Source organism: Aotus nancymaae, unplaced genomic scaffold (assembly GCF_030222135.1).
Source record: "Aotus nancymaae isolate 86718 unplaced genomic scaffold, 86718_ANA_hifiasm-v0.15.2.pri h1tg000003l, whole genome shotgun sequence".
NCBI lineage: Eukaryota > Metazoa > Chordata > Mammalia > Primates > Aotidae > Aotus > Aotus nancymaae.
The window spans coordinates 76,264,597-76,284,186 of record NW_026988414.1 but is presented as its reverse complement, the minus strand read 5'-3'; the positions used below and the strand labels follow the sequence as shown (position 1 = coordinate 76,284,186).

The following is a 19,590-nucleotide window of genomic DNA, read 5'->3' as shown; positions in this document are numbered from 1 at the left end:
TATTATTTGGTTAAGACCTGAAACCAAATGGTTTCCAGGAAGTCATTGTCTCTGTGGTGGTGAGGATGGGGCAGCTTCTCTGTGTGCCCTCAGAAAGTGAAAGGGACTATCGCTGCTCCTAGACAGTCTCCATTTTAAAAAAGCCTACCTAGTAAAGCAGTTTTGTTTTGCTTAAATCCACCATTCACATTGTTTACTCAATCTGAGAATTCCTGGAAGCTGGAAACCCCTGAAACTAAGGGTCCTGGTGAGGACCTGAGCATGCCCGTTTGGGGTACAGTAATGCCCATTTATCTGTCATTGTCATGGAATCCATTTTTTCCTACATAAAAGACACTTCCAGATAATTGAAACTTTCTCTCTACACTTCCACCCCTGTCACCATTAAAACCTCTGAATTGTGACCATTTTGTAACCATTTTATGGGACTTTTTCTTCAGAATAGTTTGTATGTGTCCATGCCTTCTGAGCACCCAGAACTTTAGCAGGACAGCTGAAGCTTTGTCTAGGTAATTGTGATTCGGGCCTATCATCTGGAGTATTGGTGATTTAGTGATGTCCTCAGAGGCTCTGCTCCTTCTCCTGGCACCATCGAGTGCTGTGAGTTTGGTGTCTGTGCCTGTGTGTGCTGTTTTTCTCTCATCTGTCTCTGCCAGTGGTCACCTTTCTCCTTTCCATCCCATCTCTGCCTACTTGAGACATCCCCTTCCCACCTATCCAGGACTTATTTACTTATTTTCCATGTAATTTGAGATGAGTTCATTATAGGATTTTTTTTTTTTGAGATGGAGTCTTGCTTTGTTGCCCAGGCTGGAGTGGAGTGCAGTGGCGCCATCTCGGCTCACTGCGACCTCGCGCCTCCCAGGTTCAAGCGATTCTCCTGCCTCAGCCTCCCAAGTAGCTGGGATTACAGGTACACGCCACCATACCCAGCTAATTTTTGTATTTTTAGTAGAGGCAGGGTTTCACCATGTTGGCCAGGCTGGTCTTGAATTCCTGACCTCAGGTGATCTGCCCGCCTTGGCCTCTCGAAGTGCTGAGATTACAGGCGTGAACCACCGTGCCTGGCCCATTATAGTTTTATCTAAGGAAAAAAATTGTGAGAAATGGCTTCAAGGTTTTCCCATGAGTGTTGCTCATAAGCTTCATGTCACAGGCAGAGGTTTTGGGTTTCAGCTGAGAAGAGGGAGGCCTTTCTCTCACTTCTTCCTTTCCATGCTGCTGCTCCAGATGCCCACTTGGAGCCATACCAGGGCTATTGATGAGTACCCTCTTGATGAGTGACAGCATGTAAACAGCTGACCCCAGTTTCTGTCATGAACAACATAGCAACTGAGTTCTTCTTAAACGATGAACTCAATCAACTGCATTCGCAAAATCTTATAATGAAAACTTTTTTTTAAAATGAGGCTGGTTGATCATTAGGAAGCAATTTCATCTTTGAACAAAAACCAAGTGAAAGTGGGGGAAGATAGCTTTGCTTCTCAAATTTTAGGAAATGCCTCATTTGCAAAGGAACACTTACTCTTTTTTCTTTCTTTCTTTTTTTCTAATGAGGCAGGGCCTTGTTCTGTTGCCCAGGCTGGAGTACAGTGGTGTGATCATCCCTCACTGTAGCCTCCACCTCCTGGGCTCAAGCGATCCTCCTGCCTCAGCCTCTTGGGTAGCTAGGACTACCAGGTGTGCTTCACCGTTCCTGGCTGATTTTTGGTTTTTGTTTTTTAGAAATGGGGTCTTGCTATGTTGCCCAGACTGCTCTTGAACTCCTGGCCTCAAGTGGTCTTCCTGCCTTGGCCTCCTAGAGTGCTGGGATAACAGGCATGAGCCATTAAGCCAGGCCCTCATTATTCTTTATTGTTGAACTAGAAATGGTTTTGGCCATGAGAGAGAAAGTGGCTTAACGCAGACGGTATCTGTGGAGACCGTGGTAGCAGCCGTCTGTGCCTGGGCGCTCATCTTGTCCTCGCTTTGCTTGTAGGTTGGTGGCAGTCGCCCTCCTGTACCTGGAACAAGAAGACGCTTTCTGGTGTCTCGTTACCATAGTGGAAGTTTTCATGCCTCGAGACTATTACACAAAGACTCTTTTGGGATCACAGGTAAGTTTTGAAAATTCTGTGCGTCAGTCGCCAATTTTAGAATTGCAGCTGAAATGTGACCTGAATTAAACCTGTGGTTGGGGTGCGGTGGGGGGGGGCTTTGTGTACGTGACTTCATTCCTGAAGATGGCAGGGCTTGTCTCAGACTGGCCCCAGTCATGGCCTGCTGTTTGTGACTGAGGCCAGGTTGGGCTCATTCAGCCCCCTGGGAACCAGCAGAGACAGACCCATCGTGCAGGCTGAACGTTATGTTCACTGCTCTGCGCTTTCTCCTCCAGACGCAGGCTCACCGGCAGGCTGAGTCATAATCCAAGTGTGCTTGGGGGACGGGTGTGTTAGCTCAGGCTCTCAAGAAGCAGATGCTGGGGTGTAATGAGACAAACCAGAGACTTCTGGGGGGAAACCGCTGTGGAGGACAAGGGACAGAGAAGCTCCAGCCCCAGGAAGGGAGAAGGATGGGGAAGAGTCCCAGACCCTGTGCGGTGGCCACTGAGCAGTTTTGAGGAAGTCCGGGCGGGGCCAGTGGGGACCCGTCAAACCAAGGATAGTGGCCAGGCACCTGCCTCCAAAGACGGGCTGCATTCGTGCCGCTGCCGCACCCATGCCCTGCAGCTGGGGACCGACGCGCTGATGCACCACAGGGGCAGCGGCAGGGCCTGCGGTCACCTCCCACGGGGGGTCTGAGTGGCACATTTATGCCGTCCATACCTGGAATCTGATGCCGGGGGCTCGGACAGGGCGACATGGTCTGGGAGAGCCCAGTGTTTCTGTCTTTGCTTGATACGGTCCTGACCCTGGACCGGACCCGTGGCCCTTTGTGTCTTCCCTGGGCTGGGCTGGGGCTGCTGCTGGCACTGGCTTCCCCATAGGCTGGCCCTTGGCATGTGGCACCTCAGGCATCTTCTGTCTTAACCACAGCTCTGCCCGCATGTGCCTGCTCTGTCGCGTGTCTCTTCTCCAGGTCTGTGCCCCCGCCTGGCCTGCCTGCCCCAGCCTCTCTTTGCCCTTCTCCCGCACCACCTGGTGTTGTGAAGCCTGGCCCTGCAGGCCAGTAGGAGGCGCTGGCCGGAGACTGGAGGTGGCAGAAGGGGCTGAAGGGGTTTCCCTCCCCATCGCAGGCACTGCCTCTGAAGGTGGCTTTGTCTCCTCTGTGCCCAGCTCCTGTCCGGTGGGTCCTCCGTGCCAGCAGCTGACCCCACCTGCTCCTTTCATCTCTCCCCCTAGGGTGACTTTCTGCCCTTGCTAAACGCTGAGCTGCCTCAACGTCAGCTGTTTGGCTTCTCAGCTTTTCTGTCACTGGTGTGACCAGCCCCTGGATGACATTCCTTCTGTGACACCTATTTAGAGGGACTTCTGTTTTCCTGACTGGACCCTGAGCGGGTGTCCTTTGCATTTGCATTTCTGCCTTTGGGGGGAAGGTGGTCATTATTGCCTCTGTCTGTACTCCTCACCTCTCCAGCTCCCCAGGCTGGAGACTCAAGCTGTCCTGGACTCCTGCCTCCCTCTCCTGTATCCCCGTCACCACCATTTCTAATGCTGCCACCTGCCCCAAGGCAGGCCTGCCGCTGTTCCCGCTGCTCCAGCGCAGGCCTCCAGGACAGCGGCCACTGAACCGGATCATCCTGTATGCCTGTGTGTCCTCCAGCGAGTCAGTGGTACCTGAGGGCCACCGCCCTGTCTTCCTGTTAGTATTCCTGGCACCCCACATAGTGAATGTCTGAACTTACATGAGCTACTCTGTGACCAGGGAAAGGGAACTGGCATCTACTGAGCCCTGGCCCAGTGCCATCAGCTGTACATCTGCACAGAGCCCTGCACGTCTGCAGAGCCCTGCACGGTGGAGCCATCAGTGTCCCCATTTGACTTGGGAGAAAACTGGGAGTTGAAGACATTAATAAGCAACTTGCCTGAGGTGCCACCGCTGATGGGGTTTGAACTCGGGCCTCCATAGCTCTGGGCCTAAGCTTGCCCCTCCCTGCCCACTGCCTCCTAGAACATCACGGGAGGATGGCTGAGTTGGAGCTCTGGCCTTCCCGGAGGGTGGCTTTCGCCACAGTTGCCCCCTTCAGGTCCCTTCCCCAGTTTCACAGATATCAGTGGATCCCAGGGGAAGCTCATTTGGTCTCCCTATGATCACTTCATCTGCTAATTACCCCAGAAATGTATTGTTCGGTTGTGTTGATATGTAGGAAATGAAAAGCAACAGGAAAAGGCAGCAGTCAGTAGGGTGGGATTAGAGGGTCAATAAAGAAAGTTTTGTGAATTCATAGGCACTTGAAAGCTAATAGCTTTCAGAGATTCAAATATAAAATATCAAGTGACTCAGTGTTTCAGAATAAGAAAAATGAAGCATTGATCTTTCTTAATTCCACTGAGGTGTGGTCAAGCAATTGGTCAGGAGATTGGGCAGAGGGTCACATGTGGTCAGGTCACAGCCCAGGCCCTACCTCCTATGAGCTGTGTAGCTTGCTCACATCATTTAACATCTCTGTGCCTTAGTTTCCCATATGTAAGGTGAGAGTAATATTCCCCTCACATAGCTTATTTGAGGTTGAATTCAGATGATGCGTTAAAAAAGTTTAATGCTCAGAACATTGTAAAAACTCAGTAAAAATTGGTAATACAGTTATAGGGGAAGACCTATATTAAATGTCTGGATTTAACATAAAATTTGCATCACTTTGTCATATAAACATAAATGTGAATTCTAAGGAGGCTTTCCCCCCCGACTGTACAAGTAATAGATGCTCACTAAAGAGAAGTCAGGCAGTGTAGAAAGATGTTAAGAAGAAAATGAAAATTACCTACCAGCTAGAGAACCATGGTTAGCATTTTGATCTGTTTCCTTTTGCTCTTCTCCCCCTGGTTCATACAGGCATCCAAATTGAGAGCACAGTGTATCCCGACTGGTTCACGTTATAGCATGAGCATTTTCCCATGTCGTTTTATACTTTGTAGGCCGCCATCCTACTTGGTGGCCTAATATTCCATCAGGTGGTGCTAGAATGTGTTTAACCACCCTCCCGTTTATCAATGGCCATTGCGTAAGGCTGCTCATAAAATGCGGATAGGTTTGTGTGTGCTGTCAGCCCCCAGCACTGGGCTTTGCCAGTCACTGTCAAACTGCCTCCTGCCAGAACCAAGTGCCCGAGCCCCGTGCGCACTGCTCCTGCAGTCTGTATGCTTGTCAGCTTTTCCGTTCATTCCATCCTTTGAGTGCATGTTCTGTGCCAGGACCTTATTAGGCGCTAAGGACACAGAGATAAATGACACAGTCATTCCATGTCCTCCAGAGCTCAGTCGGGGAGGGAGCTTGAACAGAGGCCAGAGCGTTCCCTGGCAGCCTGGTCCACAGCAGCCCTCTGCCAAGCACCCGGGCAGCCTCAAGAGTGAGACAGAGTCTGCCACCTAGTTGGGAGAAGAGATGTGTACCAGGATCTTCTCCCATGTCAGGGCCAGCTGATCGCCCCTCCCTCTTGGACGTCTTCAGCGGGATCCTCCAGGCAGAATGAATCACGTCATCATCAGCTGGTCTTACAGTGAGCTCTCCGTCTCCCTGGCCACTTTACAGCTCCTTAAAGGCAGCTCCTGGCCGGGCATGAAGTATGGGAAAATACGTACAGTTGACCCTTGAACAATATGGGTTTAAACTGCATGGGTCTACTTACATGGGGATTTTTTCAACCAAACACAGATTGAAAATACAGTATTCACAGGATGTGTGAAACTCTCTTACACGGAGGGCCAGGATATCAACTGCAGGACCTGAGTGTGCTGCGTGCTGCAGGGGGTGGCCTTGGAACTAATCCCCACGTACGACAAGGGACAACGGTAGTTGTTTTTCACACTGTGGTTAGAGAAATTGGCTTACTAGGTTGGTACTAGGTTTTTTTTTTCCCCCATCACATCCAATTGATTAGAATTAAAAGCATCAAAGTGCAGTCTACTGTATGAGGTTAAGTATTGTTTTGTGAAACATTGGTTTCCGTTTTATACATGTGCATGCTGGTTCGTGTGGACTGGGTGATGGTTGAAGATGAATGTTTTTATGTGAGTCACAGACAAAGGCTGGGAAAGCCCCTGGCTCACAGGATGGTGTGTTGACTCCTCAATGTGTCGCAGGGCCTCTGTGGCCTGCTTCTGCCAGGCTGTGCTGCCTCACCTCCCGGCCCTCTTGCCTGGAAGCCGGAGCTCTGGCTGCAGGAGCGGTTTCTCCTGGGGGCTTGGCCGGGACCTGTCTGTGGCATCACAGAGCTGTATGAACATGTCATTACCCAGGCCTGGCCGTGGTTGGGATGGCCCATGTGTCTGGCTTTCCCCTCTCGTCTTTTAACTCCTTGAGGTCAGAGTTGAACCTTAGTCAATGCTCTGCCCAGCACTGGCCCCGTGCCTGACAGAGCAGCAGTAACCAGGTATTGCTCGTCTGTTGTGATGGGTAATCCTTACAGTAGTCTGGTAAAAGAAAGGTTATTAACTGTTGCCAGATGAAGCACAGAGCCGTTTAGAGCCTAATTTGCTAAAAGCCACCCAGCTAGTAAGTGGTAGAGCTGAGATTCAGACTCAGGTCCATGTGACTCTAGAGTCTTCACCCTCCCGCTGCGCGTACAGCCCAGCAAGTGCTTGTTGAATGGACCTGGTGATGCTGCTTCCTCTTTGGCTCAAGACTCCCATCTGCCCAGGATTCCAGTTTGTGGCCCTTTGTGTCAGCGTCTCCTGTACCTACATGAGGACTGGCAAGGCTGACTGTCCCACCTGCTCCTTGCAGCGACCTATTTCCCAGGCATTTTGGGTGCAGGAGTTGGTTCCAGGTTCGAGACGCCCCATTCCCATGCCCTGGGGAGAGCGTGCTGTTGGGCAGACACTCAGTGTGTACCTGCAGTGCATGAGGTCAGCGCTGCTGGAACGTGGGCATCTGGCTCTGTGATGGGCCCCAGAGCACATTTGGAACAGCTGTGCTGCTGTCACGTGGGCTGCACCCCCAGGCTGTCCGGGTGTGCGTCTGCTCGTTGGCTTGCCCAGTGTCCTGGCAGCCCCGTACACTTCTGCCCTTTGTTCCCTCTCCAGGTGGACCAGCGGGTGTTCAGAGACCTCATGAGTGAGAAGCTGCCTCGGTTGCATGCGCACTTTGAACAGTACAAAGTTGACTATACCCTCATCACTTTCAACTGGTTTCTGGTGGTGTTTGTGGATAGCGTCGTTAGTGACATCCTCTTTAAAATATGGGACTCTTTCCTTTATGAGGGACCAAAGGTGAGTTCGTTTAGCTCAGCTATTTGTAGATACACATGCTTGACAACCGTTGGCAGCGTTGGTGGCAATAGAGTGGCGGGCTCACCTCGTGAGGGTTACCACAGTGCCCAGGGGATCTCAGCACAGCCTGCACTAGAGCTGGGTCCAGGGTATCAGGAAACCGCAGTCATTGGTTCATTTATCAGCAACAGTCAGTGCGTACCAAGCCCTGTGGTAGGCGCTGGGAGCTGTGGCTTGTGGTTTGAGCCTGAGCCTTAGCATCTGTCAGACGCCTGGTGGTGCTGCCCCATCGTATGGAGCAGGAGATGGAGGCCCAGAGATCTAATCAGCAGGGGACCAGGGCACCAGCTTCAGAGTCTGACTGCCCACGAGCCTCCCACCCACTCTGTTGTATGCTGTTTAAGAATTGGTTTTTGAATAAGGAATATATTTACATATTAAACTCTAATCACATAAACAGGAGTATGTAATGAAGGGGAGGCACCCCTTGTCTTCTAGTTACTCTTCTCAATTTATTATGTATCTTAGCCAGGCGCAGTGATGCGCCAGTTTTCTTAGCTACTTGGGAGGCTGAGGCGGGAGGATCACCTGAGACCGGGAGTTCAAGTCTATCCTGGGCCGGAAAGCAAACAAAATAAGAGAAAGTACAGGCTGGCATGGGCCCTTAGATATGGGGAAACAATTTGTTCCAAAGCTGCTCGAACTCGCAAGACTACCAGGAGTCCGTTTCCTCTAACCTCTAACGTGCACCAAACACAAATCAGTTAAAAAAAAATCCTCTCCCATCTTCAGAAGCTCTGAAGTTGGGATGGAAACTGCCTCTGTAGGTGAGACTTTCTAAGAGTTTCAAAATCAGAAAAGCTTGGTTTTGGTTTTATTTTAAAATGATTTCTTACATTTGTTCGTTGTGCTTTATTGATTAGAAATGCCAGCTGAGTATCAAGGGATTCCACAGAGATCTCCATAAGGAGATTTTTGGTTTGGGCTGATGTGTTGTTGAAAACCACCAGAGTTTGTTTTCCTGTGATAAAGGAGTCTTGGCCTAGCCAGCGAAAATTGCCCCTTGGACCAAGTGTCTGTCCCCAGGGCGGGGACTGTGCAAGCCATGTCCCCAAGTCCCCAGGGGGGCCAGCACTGCCCTGGAGTCCAGCCTTGTGCTTGGACCCACAGGTTTTTCCACTGATTTATTCCACAGGTTATTTTCCGTTTTGCCCTGGCACTTTTTAAGTACAAAGAAGAGGAGATCTTGAAACTGCAGGATTCGATGTCCATATTCAAGTATCTCCGCTACTTCACTCGCACTATCCTCGATGCTAGGTGAGTCCTGGGGAGGCCTCAGATGTCACGGGGAGCAGGAGGCCTGGCCCCTGTCTCCTTGAGAGCAGCCTGTCCTTGCTGTCTTCAAACTCAGAGGCATCCCGGGTGTACAGTGTGGGAGAGGGAATTGCTTTCCAGGGAAAAGAAAGAGCAAGTGGTGTAAGCCCCAAGTAGCCTTATGAGGGAGGAAGTGAGATGAGGATTCTGTCCTTTACCCTACACACATAAATCCCCACAACCAACAGCAATCATTTCATTTGTCTGGAAAGCATTTACTGAGTGCCTACTGTGTGGCAGGGCCTGTGCCGGGCAGTGAGGATGACGGATGGAAAAAAAGGCCTGTCCTGGAAGCCCTTGCTGAGGACACTTGTGCATCATTTGATCAGTGCTGTGGTAGAGGGTGCCCAGGCTGGAGAAAGGCTGAGTCAGCTGGGCAAGGGCAGCGAGGAGACAGCCTGGGGGCAGGGGTCCTTCAGGAGCAGCGCGGAGCTGTGGGGCACGTGTGTTTGAGGAAGTGTGGCGGTGGCTGAGCCTGGCTGGCGCCGGTGTGGCTGGACCGTAGCAGAGCTGGGCTGTCAGGACGCTTACAGACTTCACTTAGGACGCTTACAGACTTCACTTAGGACACGAGGCTTCATCCTGAGAGTTCTGGGAAGTCACTGCAGGGTTAGGCAAGAGACACACAGGTCAGATTGGGGCAGGACTGGTGGCTGTTAGAGGGCTCTAGGGACAGAGGTGATTCCACAGATGGAGAAGAGGGGCAAATTGAAGAGAGGTAGGGAGGAACTTGACTTGGAAGACCCCTGGGTTTCTGGCCTGGGCAGCCAAGTGTTCAGGAACCCTCCCTGGCCATGTGGTCATTGCCTATTCTGGGCCACCCTCATCCATATGTCCCCTGGACCGCAGCTGTTGGCTGCTCTGGCCCTGGCAGCTGAGGTGGACACTGGGAGCTGAAGGGGCTGGCTGAGGCCATGCCAGGCGTCCTGGCGGTTGTCACTATTTTTAGAGTCTTTTATTGAGGAGTGGGTTTGTAATAGTTTCAGGCTTACTAATAGCACCAACAACAGTGCCCTGATTTCTGGCAAACGAGAAAGGATATCGGAATCATATTTGCTGAGGAAAGTTTGATTCAGAGTTTTGGGGTGAGCCTAGAGAGTTTCTGGTCATCTCACATTGGGTCAAGATTGCTGGGAGTGACACAGAGTGAGCTTGCCCATGCCAACAGCTAGGGCTGTGTTCAGAGCACCGCTGCCCACAGTTCTGTGGGGTGGAGGCGGGTGGGTGGGGGCTCTGGCAAGTGCCCCAACTGTTCCTGGCACAGCAGACTGACCTGGCCCCTCCCACACTGCTGGGCCTTGTGTGGTCCTGCAGCACCACCTTGCTACCAGCTCGTGGTACCATCTCCCGTGCAGCCTGCTTTAGAAGGCAGGGTTGCTAGACTAACAGGTGCTTTAAGGAGTGCCAGGCCAGGGCGGCAGGCTCCCCGATGTTATCAAGACTGCAGGGGCCCTGGACCCGTCTCTGGGCTGGAGCCTCAGTGTTTTAATCGGCTCCCCAGGCTCATGTTTGCAAGGAGGCCAGTCCTGCTGCACAGAGGGAGGGAGTTGTGTAGTGAACTGCATTCAGGAGACGGTGGCTAACAGGATTGAACTCGGCTCTGCAGCAGGACTTCTGGGAGCCTTTTAAGGTGCTGGACATCATCTCTTAAATTTAGCTGACCATGGGGCACCTTCTCATGCTTCAGCAGAACCTTCCAGGCCTGAGGCAGAGGCAGGGTCTGGTTTCCCTGGTGCCAGCCTGGGGCGAGGGGCCTGTCAACGGATGAGCAAATGAAGAATTACACTTGGGGCTCGCGTTCTGCGGCGCAAGAGGACTAGATGCTGTAGGTTTGGGGTTTGTGGGGGCTGCGGGCTGACAGCTGTGGGGGAGAACGGGCTGGTGGCGGGGGGCCCTGCACCCCGTTCACATGGAGCCTCCTTCCGTCTAGTGGGGCTGGCAGCCTGGTCCTCAGAGCCAGGCAGGAGGTGGAACCTGGGAACTCCCCACGCAGGGACCCCTGTACTCAGGCCTCCTCTGTTCTCTAGTGCTCCCGTGTTCTAGAACACACGCTGGGGAATTCGGAATTTAAATAAAGCTGGCCTTTCTGACCTTTGACCTCCCTGCAGGAGAAGCCTCTGGCTGAGAGTTAAGCATGTGTTTTAAAACATAAGAGGCTGTGAGCTTGTGTAAAGGAGTCCAGGCAGCCGACAGCAGCAGGAGCAAATGGCCTGCTCTGATGGGGACAGGGAGGAAGTCCTTTGGGACATTTCTGTTTCGTCACAGCTTTTCCTGGGGCTGGTGAGTCTGTTGGGCCTTTGGTTGACAGGAAAGCAAATGAGCCCCTGTTGCTGGATGCAAAGCGTCTGCTGGATGCAAAGCGTCTGGGTCCTGGCAGAATCCAGAGAGGGGAAGAAGGCAGCCCCAGTGTTGGAGGATCTGGCTTTTGTTGTGACCCGTGGAGACCAGTGTGGCTGACTCATTAGTGCTACAAATCCACAGCCCGGCCTCAGGACGGCTTTGGGTTTTGTTTTACTAAGGCACTGACCAGTGGGTAGGAGCCAGTGATCACAACCTTAAAATTTTGATTGTAAATTGGCGCCTTGACGTGGGAAGAATGTGAAACCCAAGCGCTGCACATTTCTCTGTGAACTGCATCTGGACACTTGTCACATTGCTGACTGGGTCTGACAGTTGTCGCCAGGACTGCCAGGGCCTGTGTTCATGCCCAGTCACTCAGTCCTGGGACAGAGACGCCCCGGACTCATGCCCGGTGCCAGGCCTTATGCCTGCCTGAGGATGCAGACACGCCTGCACCCGCTGTCACCATGCAAGGCCAGGCGCTCTTCTCAGCGCTTGTGTGTGGGAGCTCTAGTAATCCCACCCCCTAGGAGTGGCACTACTGTTATCCCCAGTCTGCAGATGAGGAATCTGAGGCCAGAAAAGGGGGCGACTTTAGTCACACAGCATGTGGCAGAGCTGGAGTCTAGGCCATCATTCTGAGCCTGTCCCTGGCTGGGTCATTGTGTCTTGTTTCCTCTCTGCAGAAGATGGGCCTCGTCAAGCCCCCAGCATGGCCAGCACTCCTGCTACCCCACCCCAGGCCACCTGGCTGTGCCCGTGAGGGCTGTGTGTGAGCGCTCACTCGAGCAACACTGATTCTCTCGTTTCTGCCCTGCACCCTGCCAGGAAGCTGATCAGTATCTCCTTTGGGGACCTGAACCCCTTCCCCCTACGCCAGATCCGGAACCGACGTGCCTACCACTTGGAGAAGGTCCGGCTGGAGCTGACCGAGCTGGAGGCCATCCGCGAGGACTTCCTGCGTGAGCGGGACACCAGCCCTGACAAGGGTGAGCTGGTCAGCGATGAGGAGGAGGATACCTGAGTGGGTCCCTGGACGCTGCTCTTCCTGCCTTCAGACCAAAGTGTGCCCAAAGGGCGAAAACACGCTTAAAAGCCAGAATGTAATGTGTATGGCCTCTGGGAATCTGCTGGGCGGATGTCCAAAGCCAGACTGCACTTCCTCACCTCCCACTGCGTGGGGGCTGGGCTGGGAAGTCAGATCTGTTTACAGCCATCTCCACGCCATGGCTTCTGGTTACACGTATCCCAGTCATGCTTTCTGCCTGATTACTGGTGGAACATGGGGCTTACCTGTGCTATTTCCCAGTCATATTTCTGCCTGATTACTGGCGGAACGTCGGGCTTACCAGCGCTGTTTGCAAGAGCCTGTTCCAGCCTCCGTCAGCCTGGCGGTGCTCTGGCCCTCTGAAACTTTGCTTTGCTGGGCGTCTCCCCTTGTTCTCTCTCCTGCACATGGTGGGCAGTCGTGTGTGGTTTTGAATGGCAGTGCTGTGAAGGATGCCCACTGTGCTTCAGGCACCTGTAGGTCAAAGGGTTGCTGCCTCAGGCATAAGGTTGGTATGAAAATGAACTGCCTTAGAAAAGCAGGCACATCCCTTGTTCAGAAACGGCCACCGTAGAAAGCCCATGAACCTTTCGCTGGTGGCTTTAAGCTGCCAGCCACGCCCCATTTCTAGAACAGCCTTTGCTCTGGCTAACCAGACACCCACCCTCACTTCTCATGGCCAGCCTGGGTTTGCACATTGCTGGACTGCTCTGTCCCCAGCTTGCCCCGTGTCTGGCATGGCTCTGTGAGATTCTGTGGAATGCCCTCTTGACTCGCATTCACCAGGTATGATGAGGTGGGATTCCAAGTAAATGGTGGACCATCACATTGTAAAGCAGGCCTACCCCTGGGCTCCCTGGGCTGGCCTTGGTTGAGGGGAAGGAGGAATCTTTTGCGGGGTGCTTTGCAGGGCAGTGGTGCAGCTACAGCATGAACGCTCTTGGACAGCTGAAAAGCTTGGCCTCCTTGGGGATGGCCAGTGCTCCTGGTGTCTGCTCCTCCTGACTGGGTTGTGCAGGAGGCTGGCTGCCAGCGCTGGGGCTGGGAAACTGCTGTGCTTGGGCCCCAGGCTTCAGGAGCTCTCCCAGATGTGTGCCCTCCCCACCATTGCCTAGAAGCATCTTGTTCTCTGCAAGGATGCAGGGTCACTGTTGCCTCTGGCAGTTTCTGGGAACTCGGAGGACTGCCTTTCTGAAGGCTGGAGAGAGGCTTTGAGCAAGGAGCTTACTTTTGTTCAGTCCCTCTAGACCATCCCTGATGCGTAGATGTGACAGGGTGTTTTCTGGCACAGTCTTATTAAAATACGAGAGAAACGGTCTCAGTGGAATGTTTCACATTACCTGAAAAAAAGCGAAATCATCCTTGGCTGATATGAACGCAGTGAGACTAAGAATTGAAGCAATGCAGTTTAAGAAGTACCTTTTTCCTGTTACTTTTTGCTGTCGACTTTCTAGCACTGCCGCACAAAATTGGCGTTTCAGCACGCTAGACCGAGCCTCGGTGCCATGTCTTTAGTGGAATTGTTAGTGTTTCTCTGTGTAGAGGGGCTGACTTCCATGTTTAACCAAAAGCGTTTGCCTGTTTCAGGCATCAGAAATGGGTTTTGTCATTGTCTTTGAGAGCAGCAGATTCCTGAAGGAGTATGTCTTGTGAGCTGGGCGTCGCATCTGCTCCAATCGAGTGTTGGAACCCCACCCCCCAGCCCACGGTGAAGTGGCAGCTGTCAGCCTGGGAGGGCGGCTGCTTAGGAAGAGCCGCAGGAATTGTCAGCCTGGGGGTGGCTGCTCAGGAGGTGCAGCCGGAATGGGGCTGAGCCTGTGAGCCGGCTCCAGCTGCCCTCAGGTTTTACTTTCCAAGCCAATGGCCCCTGGAACATGCCAGAACACCCTGCCGTGTCCTGGGGCTAAGACGCTGCCTTAGGGACAGGCTCGTGTTGTCTGCTTTGCTCTGAGAGACGTGCCTGACCGGAGGCCTGTTGTAGCTGCAGCCCGAGGTGCAATGTTAGTGTTACTAGGCAGTTGCCAGCGCTGCCAGGCAGTGTGTGTGTGACAGCAGGAGATGTCCTGGAGGAAGGGGACTGGGGACGCTCTCCTGGAGATTCTCCTCCCTGGAATCAAGTTGTATGTGTCCAGGATCCAGGAGGCGAGAGAGGGCGGCTCCGCCCGATTCCAGTTTGGGAACAGGATGAACTAACTCCTCCTTCCAACTGTTGGCCCCACTCTTTGGAGCTAATATTTCCCCTCCCTCATGTCATTGAGAAAAGAGCTGCTGTGTCCCCTCCAGGGCCCAAAGGTCCCTGGCCTCCACTGGCTGCCACAGCAGGGGGCCATTCTGGCAGGGGCTTCCGCATGCTGCTGTTCCTCCTCTGAACCTTCGCCCCAGCACCCAGCACCCAGCACGTGGCCCCTGCAAGGGCGACCTTGCTAGCTGTGAAACCCGAAGGACGGCCTCCACCACCTGTCCAAATGCGCATGCCAGACCGGGGCCTCCCTCCCCACCTGCTGGGAATTGCAAATTTTTAAATGGATTGGGTTTTTTTATGGGTTGAACCTCTGTTAATACTTTTGTATATTTTCACTACAGTTTATATTTTTTTAGCCTATTTTCTCAAGCTGTCTCCAGATTCCATGTATCTATTTTATATAGCAATTCCTATGTTGTGTGTATGACTCCCTGGTGTGTGTCTGCGCCAGCCTGAGCCTCTGAGTTGCTCTTCCCTCGGGCCCTGACTCTCACTGACTCACCGATGTGATGTGCGGGCCACTTCTCACCCAGGTGGCCTCGGGCACTCCCTGTCACCGTGCTGACAGCTGTATGGTAGCAGCCAAAACTGCTGCTGGCTGGAGGCGGTTCTGGCTTCAACTGCTCTGGTCTTGAACTGCTGGATTCAAGGGATCTGCCTGCCTCAGCTTCCCAAAGTGGTGGGATTATAGGCACCAGCCACCATGCCTGGACCCTACAGTTTTTATTCTCCAGAACCAGCCAGAGTTACTTGAACCTCATCAGACAACAGGGCCTGCACAAGAGTCCATCTGCCACACCACCTTGTTACAGCACTCTGTGATAGCACTGCGAGCACCTTCACTTTTGCTGAGCAGGTTCTGTCTAGAACAACTAGGTAGAGGAAGGGAGACATGCCTGTTACCCGCCTCAATCCTCATATCCTATTTACCAGCCACTAATCCCATCACCTCCTCAGTCTTAGGTTGGGTTCCCTAGAAATAGAGCCTGAGGCAGGGATTTGAGTACATGCCATTTGTCTAGTGGGTGCTCTTCAGGAAAACCCTCAAAGGGGCGCGGGGAAACAGGATAGGAAAGAAGACAGAACAAAGCAAGGATGTGGGATCAGCCAGCTTTATGCTCAGCTTGCCACACAGGGGCTCTGTGCCATAGAGCTGCCCTGCTTTGAGGCAGGGCTTTGGGCTGGGCCTTTTGTTCCTAATATTGGTCAGCCTTTGGCTGCCAGTGAGTGGTGGTGGTGATGAAGGGTGTAACCTTTCGGAGGAGGAGGCCCAAGTCAGCAGAGCCAGTTCTCCAGATGAGGGCAGTGAAAACTCACAGCATCCTGCCCAGGTAAAGTGGATTTGGCTAAGGTATCAAGGGTGCCCATTACAGCCTCCGAAACAAACTGGAATCCAATTACTTTTCTCGAGCCCCACCTGACCCCCGATCCAAGCCATTATATCTCACCTGGAAGACTCAACACCTCATTGCCCCCTACATAGCCAGGGAGGCAGGTCTATGTTTAATTCAGTCTTTACACAATAGTCAAAGTGGTCCTCAAAGCCTATTAGGGCTGGGTGTGGTAGCTCATGCCTGTAATCCCAGCACTTTGGGAGGCTGAGCTGGGTGGGATCACTAGAGGTTAGGAGTTTGGGACCAGCCTGGCCAACACGACGAAACCTTGTCTCTACTAAAAATATAAAATCAGCCGGGAGTGGGTGCCTGTAGCCCCAGCTACTTGGAACGCTGAGGCAGGATAATCGTTTGAACCCAGGAGGCGAAGGTTGCAGTGAGCCGAGATTGTGTCACTGCAATCTCTTGGGAGGCCAAGGTGGGAGGATCTCTGGAGCCCAGGAGTTCAAGACCAGCCTGGGCAACATAGTGAGACTCAGTCACTATGGGGGAAGAAACAAATTAGCCAGGCATGGTGGCAGCACCTATAGTTCCAGTTACTGGTGGGGGTTTGGAGGTAAGACTGGAGAGGATCCCCTGAGGCCAGGAGTTCAGGGCTGCAGTGAGCTGGGAGGAGCACCTGCTGTTTCTGCATCTTTTTTCTGGAGTCACTTGGGTGGGAGGGGCTACAGACTCCCGGGACCCTGCAGGCCACGCCTCCCACTCCCCGGCTGAGTGAGCTTTCTTCTCAGGAGTCTGACTGGAGGCTGGCACCGTCCTGTTACAGAGGCAGGTCTGAGTAGTCCAGGCCCGTTCCTGCTCTCCAGCAGGGTCCCCTCCTGTTCATTTGTGCAGCTGCCTTTGCCCAAAGCACCAGTGAAGTCTGTGTGGACTGTGTCCCTTGTCCCCAAGGGGAGTGTGGCTGCAGTCCTGGCCTGGAACTTGGATGCCTTAGAATTAGAGGCCACATCTGGGAGGGTGGAGCAGCATGGTCTGCCCACGGCCAGGGCAGGTACCACGTTGGCAGCCCCAGACCTGACACCACGGCTCCCGTGTCCCCTCTCCACTTCCGTCCAGCGTATCACCTACACTACGTGCTGCCCCTGATGAATCCGGACTGTCAGCTTCCCCAGCTCAGCCGGGAAGTCCCGCCGACCCTAAGGAGAATGGTGCCTCCTGAGTTGGGGGCTGTGTGGGAATGGGCCTGCTGTGGGGTGAGGGAGGTTGGGGTGAGGCAGGTGTCCAGCGCCTCTCTGTTTATCTTCCCTTCTCTTTTGCCCACAAAGGAGGCATCTTCATGTCCCTCTGCCACCCCGAGTACATAAAATACTTCCCCAGGTCTGTCTTCCCTTGGACACGGCCCACCTACCTTCCTGTGGGACCCAGGGCTTTGTTCTGTCCTATGGCCCTCATGAGAAGCAATTATCCCTACTCTGCTCAGCTGAGAGAGGTAAACTGAGGCAGAGCAGGGGAACAACTCTGTCGTAGTCTGGATGTTAATGGCAGAGTCAAGAGCAGCCCTTCCCCGAGTGGTCAGGTCCAGTGGACACCAAGCGTGGAGGCTGTATCAGTCCGTTTTGCATTGCTCCAGAGGAATACCTGAGACTAGGTCATTTATTTATTTCTTTCAAGGGGTTGGCAGGGCCACTAGGCTGAGGGTTGGAGCTCCGTCTCCTAGTCCCAGCCTGGGTCTCCATCACTGGCTAGCCGGCTCTGCTTGCTGCGTTTTCTCCACACCTGCCTCCTGCAGCCCAGGGGTCAGTCTGGGTGCAGGCCTGGGAAAGGTCCAGGAGCAGATTCTGCCCCCCAGCTCATGCCTCCTGTGCACCAAGGCAGCCAAAATGCAGCAACAGAACCAGGAGCGCTGGCTTGTCCCTGTAATCCCAGTGTTTGGGGAGGCTGAGGTGGAATGATCGCTTGAGACCAGCCTGCACAACATAGCAAGACCCTGTCCCTACAAAAAAATAAAATTAGGCATGGTGGCATGTGCCTGTAGTCCCAGCTACTCAGGAGGCTGAGCTGGGAGGACCGCATGAACCCAGGAGGTCAAGGCTGCAGTGAGCTATGATTGCACCACTGTACTCCAGCCCGGGCAACAGAGCAAGACCCTGTCTCTACAACAAGAAACAAAGTGCACCCGTGTGTGGATACCAGCTTCTGACGTGTGGACCTGACCTCACTGAGTCCCATCGGTGAGTGGAAGGCTGTCTGCCATCTTCCAAAACATTCCCACCACTACACATGTAGCCCTCCTGTGTTCCCTGGCAGGCTTTGTGAGGGGGCCTGTCACCTACCCCTCTGGCTTCCCTAAGGCACAGCTCAGACCGTCCTTGCCAGTGAGAACCTTTTCCTGAAGAGTATTACCCTCACCCGCAGGCCTCTCCTTTCAGAGCTTTTGGTGGGGTGAGTACAAGGATTGACTCACTGCTACCAGCTGGGAGGAATTGTCCCTAGGGTTGGGTCTCTGGATGGCATGTGAGGATCTAGACGAGGACCCAGATGCCTGTAACCTGAAGGGCAAGGGCCTTGGCTGCCCGGGCTTCACACAGCCCCTCGTCCAGCCTGACCTTCTGGGACAGGCCACACCCTTCCATCCTTTGGTCTTGGTCCCTCCTGGGAACTCTGGTTTCCCTGGCTTACCTACTTTGACTCCAAAGGTAATAATGCCGACATCCCCCATGAGACAGAGTGACAGACTGAGACTATTGTAGGGTTACCTGGCTCAGAGTCACTATAACCAGGCAGAGCTCAGGTCCTGGCCCTGTTCAAGACTTTCCCAAAGCCCTTCTAGCTCTGGTACCTGGGTTCTTCCTCACCCAGCTGCAGCTCCCCCTGCGCCAGGTGACAGAGAACCTGGCCAGCTGTGACCCATAGAAAATTTAACTTTCCTTCTGGTGAGGCATGAGAACCTGCTTGGGGCGGGAGGGAAGAGGGGTCTGGGGGCCCTCCCAACCCTGCCTCTGGTGTTTGAAGGATGGTGACTGGGCAGCAGCATGGTTTAGGCTAGACAAGGCGGCCCCTAGGTTTATAGCCTGGCCTCAGACACTTGCTGCCATGTCACCTTCTCCTCTGCAAGTCCTGACCTGGCATCTCACCTAGTTAAAGGTCTTCAGGCCTCCTGCCCCTGGGCATTTCCCCCACTCCCTGCCCAGGCACAGCTATCCTTGTCCTGGATTCATCTTCAGAGATTCTTGTCCAGCACACAGCTTTGCTGGACGTCGCAGGCTGGGCCGGGCCCCCTGACCTGCACTGACATCTCTTTATGAGTCTCAGCTAGACTGAGCTGCAGCTTCAGGATCAGGACAGGCTCTGACTTAATTCATGTGAACCCGGACAAGGGGGATACATCTGCTTGAGTTCTTGGCCTCTATGGTCTTTTTGGGCCACAATGCCCGTCTGTCCCATGCTTAGGTGCCCACATGTGGCCACAAGTGCCTTTCCTTCCACCATCCGTACTTCAGGCTGCTGTCCAGGCACCTGTGGCTCCAGGCAGAAGCGTGAGTGCAGAGCCAGGCCTGGGCAGATGTTTCGCAGGTGCTGCAGGAGCTCACAGCATTGGCCATGCAGCCTATGGCCATCCATTCCCCTTCACTGTGGCTGGCCCCTACTGCACCACCCTTCCAGGGCCAGGCCTGGAACCAAAGTGACTTCTCTCTGGCCCTGACAGGTTCTTGGCTGAGCATGATGGTCTTGCCCATTTCACTGATTATCCTCAACAAGAGGTTTATAGAGCCACTTGGGGACATCACATCTGTCTACCACGTCCTCACCAGAGACATGACTGCCTTGGGCCGGGCCTGGGACTGTCAGGGGTTACACTCACCTGTTGGGACCCAGATTCAGTGGCTTCAATCTAGGCAGTGGGCT

The 19,590-nt window shown here is 53.5% G+C and overlaps 1 protein-coding gene across 3 annotated transcripts in view; it reads left to right on the top strand.

Moving 5' to 3' along the window:
- Window positions 1–14,777, top strand: part of TBC1D2B (TBC1 domain family member 2B) — a 75,030-nt gene extending 60,253 nt beyond the window's left edge. For all 3 annotated transcript variants that reach the window (XM_064382955.1, XM_021668244.2, XM_012457709.3), the window contains exons 10-13: window positions 1,979–2,096; window positions 7,161–7,346; window positions 8,542–8,663; window positions 11,889–14,777. In XM_064382955.1, the coding sequence (XP_064239025.1) occupies window positions 1,979–2,096; window positions 7,161–7,346; window positions 8,542–8,663; window positions 11,889–12,084 (622 nt within the window). In that variant the 3' untranslated portion in view covers window positions 12,085–14,777. The remainder of the gene's footprint in view (window positions 1–1,978; window positions 2,097–7,160; window positions 7,347–8,541; window positions 8,664–11,888) is intronic.
- Window positions 14,778–19,590: the final 4,813 nt, after the last annotated feature.